Source organism: Talaromyces proteolyticus, assembly GCF_021365285.1.
Source record: "Talaromyces proteolyticus strain PMI_201 chromosome Unknown BGW36scaffold_9, whole genome shotgun sequence".
NCBI classification, from domain to species: domain Eukaryota; kingdom Fungi; phylum Ascomycota; class Eurotiomycetes; order Eurotiales; family Trichocomaceae; genus Talaromyces; species Talaromyces proteolyticus.
The window spans coordinates 1,341,088-1,353,619 of record NW_025764285.1 but is presented as its reverse complement, the minus strand read 5'-3'; the positions used below and the strand labels follow the sequence as shown (position 1 = coordinate 1,353,619).

Below are 12,532 nucleotides of genomic sequence, written 5' to 3'. Positions count from 1 at the left end.
GGCGGAGACTTCCGGGGGGGGTTACGCTGGGGGAGAATTATAAGCTTCGCGGCCGCTAACTGGTCGGACTTAGGCTGGGCGGAGATATCTCTTTAGCCTTCTACTTCTCTTCTCCTTCTCCTTACTAACTTTTACTTACTTTACTGCTACATCATATTTAGCTAATAGCTAATATTGAGGTCGTCGCTCAATACGGGCCTCCACTATGAGGTAGAGAGATGCCAGCATTATTCTCCACCCGAGTCATAGGAATGTGCATAGGAAATACGAGATATACACGTACGTTTGTGCGCGATCTGTGGCGATTAATGATGGCTTCGATTAGCTGCAGGACAGATCAGCTACCGAAGGTCTGGCTAACTCCGAGACTCCATTCAGCCTTTCATTCGTATTAAAGAAGGCGAGAAGAAAATATTAATAATGCGAGAAGAAGATGAACCAGGACACTTCCGTTTATGGTTTAAGCTCGGCGTGTCGGCAGTAAACTCTCCGGCTGGCGGCTGTGGGGCGGGGCTGGCACGTGCCGGAGATTAAACCTGCAATAAATCGCTATTGGGCAGACCCATCCACAACTATTACGCAGAACATAAGTCTTGGAACGCGGCCTATTAGTAATACGAAATGAATGCCGACCATATTTCTATTTCCTAATATTATAATATTATAATATTATAATTCTGATAATGTAATACCGTAGTTCATTATGTCCGGCCACTCGAGAGTCGCGCCAGAAAAGTCTGGCGGATTTAACCGCTTACAGCCGAGCACAAGTGGGTCTCTGGCGAGCTCGGGAGGGGACCGGTCACATTGCGCTGATTGGCTCCTCTACTGTGACTTGATGGACGTGTCGATTTAATCCCAGACTGCACCTCCTGCCGTTCCTGTTCGCCGTTCACACGAACTAAGGCTAAGCTAGCCATGTGCATCAACTAGCTTTTAGGTCTGAGCTACGACTCGGCGTTAGGCTGATGCATATTCTCCGTCGAATGGGATGATTGATCTATAACACAGCAAACAGTGACGATGCACAAACAAAATGATGCGGTGGTATGGTATGGTATCTCATTAAACATCGCGCCAATCATGCCCTCTATTCTTGTAATTGCAAAAACTCTGCCTCCGTCAGCTATATTCTTACATAGAAGTGGAAAAAGAAGTACTCACCCGTCAAAAACTCCTCAAAGCTGACTGTTATATACCCGTCGCGGTCATCGTCGTACCGCTTAAACACGTCCGTCATTCGCTTCAAACTGATACATGCCTGCACAAACAGATCAAAGCCCATGCCGCCACTGCCCGAATACGGAGCCACCACCGCCCGTCGCCGTCCTTTGCTTTCGTACGTCGAGAACATCACCCGCACAAACGTGCGGCTGAGCCGATACCCAAAAGCTGTAAGAGCCTTTTCAAACTCTTCCAAGCTGATGCGTCCGCTTCGGTCTTCGTCAAACCGATCAAAGAGCTCTCGCCATGCAGCCAGGAACTTCCATAAAGAAACAAACTCTTCGAATCGGATGACTCCGTCCCCGTTCCTATCAAACATCCGCACCATTGTTTTCACCGTGTTCGGGTCAAAGGCAGTATAGTCTCCGTTCACCAGCGCAGACCCAAGCTCGGATTCTGAGAGAGCTCCAGATCGGGAAACATTGGCAGCGCGAAAGAGTGGTAGGAGTTGCTGTGGGTCATCTGAAGTAGGCCCCGACGGAGGGAGGACATTTGCTGGCGACGATGGAGGAAGAGGGTGTTGAGGCGCACGGTTCATACTATTTATGTTCGGTCGAGGACCATGTCCGTAGTTTTGGGGCGGGGGTGAGTGAAAACGCGATGCTAGGTTGTCGTGAGCTCGAGGCGGCGGGACACTGGTGCTATGAGGACGGCCGGGGGATAGCCATGTGGCGCAGGATTAGGTGATGCGCCTGTTGGGGGAGTTTTGCGTTGCGGAGGACCAGCCCCTGGAGCAGGACCTAGACCACCTTTCGGTGGAGGGGGAGGTCTTTGTTGACCTTGAGCGTTGGCTAGTAATTCAGCAGCCTTGGCCGCAAAATATGAGTTAGCCATAAAGACCAAGGACTATTGACGACCAAAGAAAGGGGTTCAAAACGGGACACTGATGGCGCTCTTTGTCATACCTTGTCAGGCTCGATATGCCTGGTAGAGGTCGTAAGATTAGTCACAGATCTGGGCAGTTTCAGAAGATGCAAAACTCACGCAGGTAGTGCATCAGGGTTGAACTTTTGGCTATAAGCCATAGCGATATGAATGGAGTTCTGGGCGCGCCACTGCAGTTCGTGGTCAATACCTCAGCGATCAGGTTGGGGTATGCTCAGGCTGCGACGAATTCGGCAGCCTAACGGATTGATTGGCCCGTCACTTTTTATACACTAAGCAGCGGAGGATTATATGTTCAGGTTGAAGTGAAAGGCCAAATGCAACGACGTACAGAAACAAACAACAAGCACAGGCAGTCGAACGAAGAAGGTTGAAGACGAACGAAGAGGAAGGACTGGGTCGCCCCACTGGCCGCGGGGGCTGCGATGCCAGCTTAAAATAGACGCTGCGTGGCCGTGCACTCCTGATTGGTTGCGGGACCCTGTCGCGCGGCTGCGGCACGAACAGCTGCACATATTCGCCTCGCTTTGCCGCTTTGGACATGGCGTTGTGTTTACTGCCTTCCCACCAATATGGCACAATGTTTGAATCCAGTATCAAGATTCTCTACCTGTCGTTCATCTGCACCTACACCAATTTCTGTCAGATTAATTTAGGCTTCTTGGGAGGCCACCTGTAGGTAATGCAGAAAGTTCAAATATTATTAATATTGTTATGAGGAGCGCTCTTAGACCCAATCAACTTTTGTGGTGCTATATTCAAACTTTCGTCACCCTACTGCATCCTACTATGTAATTCATTACATCTTCCTCAGCTCGCATCGTCATACATGTCTCCAGCAGACACTTCTGCTGCATGCAAGCAGCAGGCTACTGCTATTAATGAATCCTCCAGCCATAATAATACGACTAATCGCAACGCCTTGTTTTCATGTCTAATCATGCGCGTCTAGGGAAAATTATTTTCGACACGTAAAAGCCGATATTTGCCAATATTGCTTATTATTTAAAATCGCGTATGAATTTGATTACAATACCCTCGACTGATTTACTTCTATAGTTGCTCATCCCTATGAATTTTGTTGAAGTAGCTTACTTCAGGAGCATGCTCCTTGAGCACCTCTATAATTTCACTCCAAGCCTGACTCTGCAACCTTTTACCAGCTGTCCCTGTAAGCAGCGTGCCCGATTCGCTAAATATCCATCTCATTAGCAACAATCCTAGCTTTTTCTCCATTCTCAAGGCGCTCTCACCTCATATACCCATCCCCCTGCCAAGTTCTACCATGAGACTCGACCCCCTGCACCGCCGCACTAACAAGAACCCTACTCCCAGCCTCTGCAGATCGAGCAAACAATTTTGTAAACAGACCTGCTGCCAACCGCTCGTACCATCGACTGTACTTCCTCCCCAGTGAAGAAATACAGAATCCCGGCTTAACCGTGTTCACGATCACCTGTAGCCTACCGTTTGGATTTCGAGTCATCTCGGCAATCCGTCTGGCTACATATTCAATTAACAGCTTCGAAATTGCGTACCGCTTCCTAGCCCGTGGACCGACAGTGCGGCTGGTGAGATATTGGAGTATCCCACCAGCCCCCGTCGTCGCAGACATAGGAAAATCCTTTTCCTTGACGCGCAGCACTGTTCCACTTGCCACAATGACAAGATGCGTTGGATCCTGTGACAAATAACCCTCTTGGAGCTTGGGAAGCAGTAAAAGAGCCAGTAGGGTAGTGGATAGGGTATTCACTTGTAGCGTATCCTCCCAACCGTCACACGACAACACATGCTCGCGGTGCATAACACCCGCATTGAGGAGTGCAATATGAAGCCGCTGATCCGGAATCTCGCGATAAACACGCGCTGCAAATTCCTGCACGCTGTGGAATGAACTCATATCTAGTGGCCATACCTGTACGACCCCTGTCCGCCCTGTACGCCGCTCGAGCTCGTGCTTTGCGGATCGGCCACGTTCCAGGTCCCGACTGCCAAGAATTAGCATGGAGGCTCCCTGGCGTAGGACCTTAAGTGAAGCTTGGAATCCGAGACCGGCAGTGGCGCCGGTGATTAGCACAGTTTTGCCCTCGAATGAAGCGTCTGTTGGGTCGCGTGGAGGGTAGTGTTTGGCATGCCATAGCTTTAAGAGACTGGACATTTTGGAACGCTTCTTGGTTTGTTAAATATGATGGACTTGTAGGTTATCGCCATATACTAGTATTAATATCAAATGCCATAAATCAGATCACTTGGTATATTATGGCGGTTTGGTGTATCATTCATGCAGTTGAATGTTGGTGGATCATCGTGGAGAAGGCTTCCGCAGCATTGACAACGTAGTATACAGTACCACCTGAAGCTCCAGGCAGACCATTCAATTGGCACTATTTTCAATTAACAGAGTAGTTCCAGAAATATCAAATATAACATATAACGCACCCCATACACAAGTATAGCAGTTCCAAACGCCTTTCGTCACATAGCAAGAGAATGACGAGCGAGATGCAAACGGTGCAAACACCAGTCACACTGCGATCAGTGTTACTAACACTGTGGTACAAGTCACCATTTCATCCATAGAACAGCCGAGATCAGCGACTCTCACCAGGCATGAATTAAATATTACAGGGTATGGAGATATTTCGTAATCTACTTGCAACCTTGCGTGTTATTCTTTCTTGAGTTCTTCCCAACGACAAGACTACATATAGACGTCCGCGGTCGGGTTTATATCCAAAATATATTTAGAGGCTACTGGTGTTTATCGATTCTGGTGAGATTTGCTATTCCGCTGTATAAATTATTAAAATTGTTCTATAATTTATCTCTAACTGAATACATAGATCAGAGAAATCATTTCGTGCATTGGATTGCTATAGTTGCTTATAGACCGACATCGGCACATTAATCATCACGAAGATGGGTGAGAATAACTCGGCCCAGAATGGACGTACATGGAAACAATACTTTCCAGACGGCGACCTGTGGGTATTTGGATACGGGTAAGTCATTCATACGAGTTCTGCGAGTTTGTTGCTGACCTCATCACAGGAGTTTGATATGGAAACCGCCACCTTATTATGGTACATTCTTCGTACTCGTCAATCCATATTTTCTTTCTTGTTAATTTTGGTGCTAGACCTGAGAGTTCCGGGGTATATCAACGGCTATGTTCGACGTTTCTGGCAGGTATGTTTCCTTCTATCAGCATTACAAGCCAGAAAATACATGTACGTAATGAAATCCCCATCTGACCGCTGTACAGGCCAGTACAGACCACCGCGGAACCCCAGAGCAACCAGGACGAGTAGTCACAGTCATTGAGAGATCCTTCTGGGAGACGCTCGACGACCCCGTAAGACCCGCCTTCCCGCAGTAAATCTACATCTACTCACATATGGACCTCGCCCAACAGCAAAAAGAGCTCGAATCATCAGCAACATCAACCCTCTGGGGCGCCGCATACCACATCCCCGCGTCCCACGCAGAAGAAGTCCACGACTATCTCGACGTGCGCGAAATCGACGGGTACAGCGTGCACTACACACCCTTCTTCCCCGTGGCCGCCGACAGCTCAACAATCCACACCCACACCCACGCCGGCCAAGGCCCGAACCTAATTACTGAAACCCACCCCTTAAACCACTCTGCACCTATCACCTGTATGGTGTATATCGGGCAGCCGACGAATCCGCAGTTTCTGAGGGATCCAGCAGAGCGGGACCCTGCGGCTGTCGCGGAGGTGATTAGTGTGAGTAGTGGGCAAAGTGGGAGGAATCCAGAGTATGTCTATTTGCTGGAAAAAGCGCTTGAGACGCTTGGGCTGGGCAGTGCGGATGGTCATGTCACGGAGCTAGTCCGTCAACTCAAGGCGATCGAGCAGCGGCATAATCGCAAGGAGGAGGCCGATATTGAGGAGTTGAATGCGGAACGAGAGGTTCGTGAGAGTGTGAAGAATTGGGAGCTATGAGAGGTGTTGGCTGGTTGATAGGACCGGAAGGTTGGTTTAGGGAGTGTTTGATAGAGTTCATGGGAAATGATCGGTCATTTGTACAAACTATAGTCTTCGCTCATGCTATTAAGAATCATTCGCTTAGTGATACAGACGCACCGCGATCAGAAGACATTTACTCGGTTGCTGGAGAATTACGCGTTCAAGTCGTGGCTAAGACCATGTACTTGAAAGAACAAAGATACGACAGACACTATGGATGATGTAGCCCACAACCATCCAAGCGATATTGAATGCACAAACACGCAACTCGAAGCATTCAAATCAGAACAAAAACAAATACACGTAATATGGCGCAGTAAATACCAAAGCAAAACACACCGAGCAAGAGCACGAGCACGAGCATCTAGTATGCGTCACTTCATGATACATCATTTCCATAGCAGCGTAAACAATCTTTCGTCACAATTTCGGTCGTCCGCAATTCGATATCGAACTAGGAGTCCATACTAAGCAGAACCTTGGCCGCCTTGGTTGTAAGAGTACTGGTTGTTTGCACCCCAGCCTGTAGGATCAATATTAGAGGACGCCGAGAACAGAGGATGAGCGTTAATTCTCACCACCCTGGCCACCTTGGCCACCTTGGCCGCCTTGGCCATTGTAGCCACCACCTCCACCTTGTATACTGGTCAGTAATTTGACACACAATAGAATCCACTTAAGAGAACTTACCGTAGCCACCGCGACCACCGCTGTTATCATAGCGATTGTATCCACCACGGCCATGGAAGCCACCGTCATTGCGAGACGAGGAGGAATTGTTTGATGCCTTGTCAACGCGGATCGTTCGTCCATCAAACCTAACTATTTAGTAGCGGTCCTAGAGCGCAGTATGAACATAGACTTACTCTTGGTTGTTCATGGCCTCAATGGCGGCATCCGCATCAGCATCATTTGCGAATCGAACAAAGCCGAATCCACGACTGCGATTGGTATCTCGGTCCTTGATGACGATCTGCGGTGAGAATAATGGCAGTCAGAATTGTCAAAAGTTATTCTTGATTTGTTTGAGAAACTAACAGCTTCTTCGACCGTTCCATACGATTCAAAGCCCTGGCGCAAAGTCTCATCTGTAGTGTGCCATGCTAGGCCGCTATACAGATTAAATGTCAGAGTGTAAAGTCAATGATGCTAGGCGATGGAGTCACCTACCCAATGAAGAGTTTTGCCATCTTGTGCTGCGACGCTAATAGGGAAGGTCTCGAACAACTGCGATCATCACAGATTCCGTCAACAATCAAGTAACAGCAGTAAAAATTACAAAAGACGAGATATCAACAGGGGGAAGAATGCGCGTTGATAGGACTATGCTGGATCTTCATCTCCAGTGGATTTGTGTGGATTTGTGTGGATTTGTGTGAATTTGTGTGAATTTGGGGAGTGCCTGGGATTATCCATGCAGGAAACCGGGCCAACGAGTTGACTGGAGATGCACGACTCTACCTGGACACTCACACGTACAGCGATTTTCGGTGCGAACTCAAGACTCGACCAAAATCCCCTTTCGTGATCGTTCTGTGATCGGCGGAGACGATGAGTAAAACGTAAAGATCATGACTTACTGGGAGTACAGAGGTGGTGTGGTGATGATACCTAAGGCAAGAAAGCAAGGAAGCAAAAGAAAATCCGGTCCGGGAGGGGTTGCGGGAAGAGATAGAGCTAGAACGAGGGCCAGGTGGATGGCGCGGTGGTGCATAGGGCCTTAGTCAAATAGTGGGAATAATCTACTGAGACTGACAAGCACTGAATCCACCATAGTAGGCAGCACCACTACCATCCAGCAGCGCCCCATGATCAGTGATCACTGGAGGAAGCCCGATACGCTAGAGGGGGTGTGTCGCACATCTGACTTTTGGATCCATTCAGCAATGAGCACTCGAACAAACTGTTTTTTTCGGGGGCGTCCAGGTAATATTAGTGGAGTTCCCTCCACTAGCCTGGAGGGGTATGCATCGGCAGAGCGCGGTGCGTTCGACATCTAGAACCTGTCGGCCGCAGACAATCATCTCAAAATTTCCGCGACTATTAGAACCATCCCACCCCGGCGGCGTTTAACCAGGCGCATTGTCCTACGAGAATCCATGCCACTCTCGGTTTCTTGGGAGGGGTCCATGAATAAGCTTAGATTCACTTTCGAGATAGCCGGGGGGCCGTGTGTGGGTTTGGTAGATGTGTACTTTTTAGCTGCTCTGGACAGCCCGCCACAGTGCAACAAGGCTGAAAGGCGTGATAGAAACGACAGCCTAGTGGGTTGCTCCCCTCTGACAATAGCCCACACCCAGGCCGCACCGCGAGTGTGACAAGAGTCCTGTTATCCCCGGTGCCTCCACAACTGACGAATGGCATGCATTGGGGAGTAGCGCCTGGCCATAGCTCCCGGATTCTCCCTTGCACGCCGAGCGAAACCGCGCTCCATTCTGAACGCAACAGCAATCCTGCCTGGACAACGACTTGCAGCGTCAAGCGGCCTTTCTGGTTCTCGCGGATCTGAAGATTTCTGCTAGTTATCCTTTCACACACCGGGAGTGACATTTCCGCAATTAAGTTTCCCCTTCAGCCGGACGAAATCAATGCAGTGCAATGCGCCACTAGCTTCTCGACGTAGTGGGGTTGAAGGAACCCTGACCCAATGATGTGGGAACTCGGTGTGATGTGATGAGCTTGCTTTGGAGCGGTGCTGGTTAGACTGCCTAAGACTGGCTCGGCCTAGCAAGACCAACAATGCGAAGAGGGTTTGAGTTTGGAACGGATGGTCGGCGTCGTACTTCGCGGCTCGTACTACCTAGTACCAAATCAAATTCGCCAAATTAAGAATCGTATTAGGTCTGAAGAAGCAGCTCGATCCGCGATCCAACGGTTGATGCCAGGTCGTAACAGGACGTATTTAGAGGACTGAGACTGAGATGCTGACTGTTTTGCCATCTGCATTTGGGTGTCCCCAGAAGATCTCCAATGCAGATCCCTGGAGAGGGTCCACTTGTGTCAAATCGTTGGGAACATGTAGCACCAACACCTATTTATTTATTGCCATTCTCGCTCCTCTAGTATTTATTAGGGCAGCCACCGGTGAAATCGGGTTCGTCAAGGAGCCAGGACAGGAAGGATGACCACCATCAAGTCATAGTCGGGTGGTTCCCATATGATGGCACCAACGACTACTGCCATGGTGGTTTCGGAATCGACAGGAGACAGCGATGTCCGCACAGGCACACGCTGGCGGTTTCACGAGCGATGCATGCAAGGAGAGCCTGATGTCCAGCAAGACGAGAGTAAGGACGAGAGTAAGGATGAGAGCAATCGGACGACTGTCTATTTTGCGAGGCAGGAAAGGATCCCGTGACTTCTGCAGCTTCGGCGTCCGTTCGCCCAGCTGGCCCAAAAGGGAAGGAGACCCTTTCCTCGTCAACTCTGCCGTGCGCCTTCCTCTTGCTGCTCTCGCTATCCCCAAATCTGCCATTGCACCGAGACTGTCGACCATGGCACTTCGTCAGTCTCGACACCCATCCAAGTTGGATTAAAAAAAAGCAACAGATTTGTGGATCTAGCTGCTGGCGCTGGTAGTTAATGGCCAGTTTAACTATCTGGGAAAGCAGGTCTCTGACATTTTGGATCGATGATACCGCGCATCGGCACGGATTACCATTCCCAGCGCGCGATAGCCGAGCTTCCTCGCCGCTGTCGTTGAAGGGGGATTAATCATCGCTTTTGACGTTTGATCTGGTCGACTAGGGGCACATGCCTTGGTAAATGTCGCGGGACCCCACTGAAATGAGGTTGAAGCGATGGATTACACCTCAGTCTCTCGTACGTCTCATTCACAGACATACGATGAAGCTTCTTTGCTCCTGGCAGGATGATATTGTACGAGATTGCTAACAGCAGATTATATCAGGGATACAAACACGCTGTTGCGCACCCCTCTCTGAACATGGCGATAGCCGGCTAGAACCCACACCGATAGAAACACATGCGAATCTATACCAAAGAAGGGCTCGCCGAAGAACCCGCGAGGGTCGATACGAACCTAAAGATCGATCTGAAGTTCAGAAGGGTGATTGTTCTAGTGAAGTTCCTCGGAAAAGGAAAACCCTCGGGCGAAACGATGGCAATTCTCGCATTGGCGAAAAGTTTAGCGCAAGAAATGTTACAGCAGGGCGGCTAACAGTGAGTTTCCCTCTCAGAATAAGAAATATTATTGGCTAATATACAAAGATCAATTCCAATGAAAATCTCGGCATATTCAAAAGAGGGAAGACCTCGACGCCGGTCCACTGTGCTGACGGTGAGTGGTAGTTACACATTGTGTATGTAGTATGTACTGGTGATTGATCTAGACTTAGTCTCTTACCTGAATTTCTCCGAGTCAAATTTTCTAGCCAAGAAACCGCAAACACCGAATTGCTCGGGGAAACGCGGGTATGTGGAAGGTGATCAGATCGAACCCTCCTCGAACGACGAAATTTCTTGTCGATTCGGAAACCCCTTTTCGGTGTCAGGAGAGACGAAAAGTGTTTGTCAAACATCGACGTCACAGCTGAAAAGCGATGCTGAGAAACAGCTACATAAATCCGAGAACCAGTCATTCAATATCGAATATTCGACAAACCGTACTGAACATGAACCACGCTCCGTGAACAAGAGCTTTCGAGAACTATACGTGCCTAAACTGAGCGAGAATGATTTGAAAGCGCGTGAAAACGCTTTTGAATATTGGATTGAGAAGCAGCTTTATGAGTCTCTGATAAGCTGCTATCAATTGACGATTCCGTACGAAGAATATGAAACACTTAACTCTGGTAGTCTCATCTACACCCTCGAGGACTTGAAGAAACTCTGTATCGCGAGGGGGTATTTCTCAGCACGGACAGCAGTGGATACCGGGGACGAGTATACGAGAAGTCTTTCAGAGGAGTCTTTTAGGGCGGAAAATACGTTATCTGAAGCTAACCAGCTCTACACCCAGTCGCTAGCTCCTGAGCTAATAGAATCAACACCCAGTTCGACGGATGTTAAAGATGTTCTTCTCGAACTTCTTCTAGACACCGATCTTCAATCTACAGATGACATGGCCATCCAAATCCTAGAAGACGTTATGGATTCAGCAAAGTTTGTCATGAATGATGGAGACCCATACTCATCTGGAAAATGCATGAAATCGAGCAGGAACGCCGAATTTGATTCATCCCCCTTTCACCCAACAAGTCTTGAGCGGCCTTGGAACAATTTCCTTATGAAAGAACCTTTTTCGGCTGGTATTACAAGTCGACCAGGTTCCAAAAAGCGGGGCACAGGGTTTGCAAGTATTCTTCCTCTAGGTGGGCAGCGTGGTCAGAGATCAATGCCTTCCAGGGTGACAGATCAATCACGGAAGCGAACTTTTCCGAGCACAATTCTGTATGAATCTCAAAATTTGACCCCACCGCAACGACGTTTTTGGCGACGCAATAAGTTGTATTGAACTTGTCTTTCTTGGTAGTGTGTAATTGGATGAGTGCCCAGTACATCATGGATGGCTCCATGATGAATTAGCCCGTCTCTTCCGAGTGAACAACTACTACTGGCGCAACTCTTGAAAGCGTATATTCTGTGTAATCAACCGGTAATCAAATACTCGCTCGTAATGTATAGTGGATGCTCGGACTTCACTTACAATCCGGCTCGGTGAATATTGGCTAAAACGGAAAATGCTAGACATACTGGCTCTCCACCTCTTCTCTCCACAGGCTTCAGCCATTCATAGACGATGACGAATCCGCAAGCATAAAGGCGACAAGGCTGAAGGCATGTACTCATAGCTTCGCGAGACTAGACGCAGGACAAATCTCAAAATTGGAAAATGACGCAGAGTCAGACCACGGAAATTCTATCAGTACAAAAATGACGCAGTCTGGAGAACCATTCTGTCGGGAAGCATGGCAATAACGCTATGCAAGTGCTATTCTAGCAAAGTTATAATGTGCAGCGTGACGCCGAGCGTTGACTCGTCCACCGGATGTGTCCCCGTTTCCCCCGGCTTTAGGGCCCGGGCCGTCGGGCTCGACAACGACGCTACTAATTAATCCAGCCATTCAATCCGTCCCACGTTTATTCCTGCCAGCCTTCTAGTATGTGATCTTGTTGGCAACTATAAACCTATTATTTGAGTTTTGGCTGGTCTCTGGGGGCTCGGGTTTGTTTCTGAAACGGTCGTTTTTGCGCTAGCTCAGCCGCCGCCCATTAGGTGTCAGACCAGCTGTTCGCCTGCAGACCGGAGATGCATAATCTCCGCTTTTCATTTGCAAATTACGCTCCCCTACACTCAGCTGCAAGGAAATGTGTTGGATTGTATGGAAGAATAACCGGTATCAGCCCCCGCTATACCTCTGAATTGTCTTCTCATTAATTCAGTCGACGCACGGCCCTATGCGATCA

The 12,532-nt window shown here is 48.8% G+C and overlaps 5 protein-coding genes across 5 annotated transcripts; 2 read left to right on the top strand and 3 right to left on the bottom strand.

Moving 5' to 3' along the window:
- Nucleotides 1-1,090: 1,090 nt before the first annotated feature.
- Nucleotides 1,091-2,249, bottom strand: BGW36DRAFT_399205 (uncharacterized protein; the record flags this gene model as incomplete). Its single annotated transcript, XM_046218494.1, has 5 exons — nucleotides 1,091-1,113; nucleotides 1,165-1,827; nucleotides 1,947-2,031; nucleotides 2,130-2,148; nucleotides 2,209-2,249. 5 exons carry the CDS (start codon nucleotides 2,247-2,249, stop codon nucleotides 1,091-1,093), a joined length of 831 nt encoding a protein of 276 aa, XP_046069693.1.
- Nucleotides 2,250-3,162: 913 nt separating this feature from the next.
- On the bottom strand, nucleotides 3,163-4,267 carry BGW36DRAFT_399204 (putative short-chain dehydrogenase/reductase family protein; the record flags this gene model as incomplete). Its single annotated transcript, XM_046218493.1, has 2 exons — nucleotides 3,163-3,301; nucleotides 3,363-4,267. The coding sequence occupies 2 exons, from the start codon at nucleotides 4,265-4,267 to the stop codon at nucleotides 3,163-3,165; spliced, it is 1,044 nt and encodes a 347-aa protein (XP_046069692.1).
- A 425-nt stretch (nucleotides 4,268-4,692) lies between these two features.
- Nucleotides 4,693-6,167, top strand: BGW36DRAFT_384178 (putative cation transport protein ChaC). The gene is made up of 6 exons (XM_046216765.1): nucleotides 4,693-4,882; nucleotides 4,953-5,111; nucleotides 5,161-5,192; nucleotides 5,249-5,298; nucleotides 5,375-5,464; nucleotides 5,525-6,167. The coding sequence occupies exons 2-6, from the start codon at nucleotides 5,029-5,031 to the stop codon at nucleotides 6,077-6,079; spliced, it is 810 nt and encodes a 269-aa protein (XP_046069691.1). The 5' UTR covers nucleotides 4,693-4,882; nucleotides 4,953-5,028; the 3' UTR covers nucleotides 6,080-6,167.
- Nucleotides 6,168-6,570: 403 nt separating this feature from the next.
- On the bottom strand, nucleotides 6,571-7,293 carry BGW36DRAFT_361842 (uncharacterized protein; the record flags this gene model as incomplete). Its single annotated transcript, XM_046214310.1, has 6 exons — nucleotides 6,571-6,626; nucleotides 6,682-6,738; nucleotides 6,794-6,921; nucleotides 6,970-7,076; nucleotides 7,142-7,214; nucleotides 7,274-7,293. The coding sequence occupies 6 exons, from the start codon at nucleotides 7,291-7,293 to the stop codon at nucleotides 6,571-6,573; spliced, it is 441 nt and encodes a 146-aa protein (XP_046069690.1).
- Nucleotides 7,294-9,751: 2,458 nt separating this feature from the next.
- Nucleotides 9,752-11,627, top strand: BGW36DRAFT_214435 (uncharacterized protein). Its single transcript, XM_046209956.1, has 4 exons — nucleotides 9,752-9,925; nucleotides 10,014-10,285; nucleotides 10,334-10,403; nucleotides 10,456-11,627. The coding sequence occupies exons 1-4, from the start codon at nucleotides 9,904-9,906 to the stop codon at nucleotides 11,577-11,579; spliced, it is 1,488 nt and encodes a 495-aa protein (XP_046069689.1). The 5' UTR covers nucleotides 9,752-9,903; the 3' UTR covers nucleotides 11,580-11,627.
- Nucleotides 11,628-12,532: the final 905 nt, after the last annotated feature.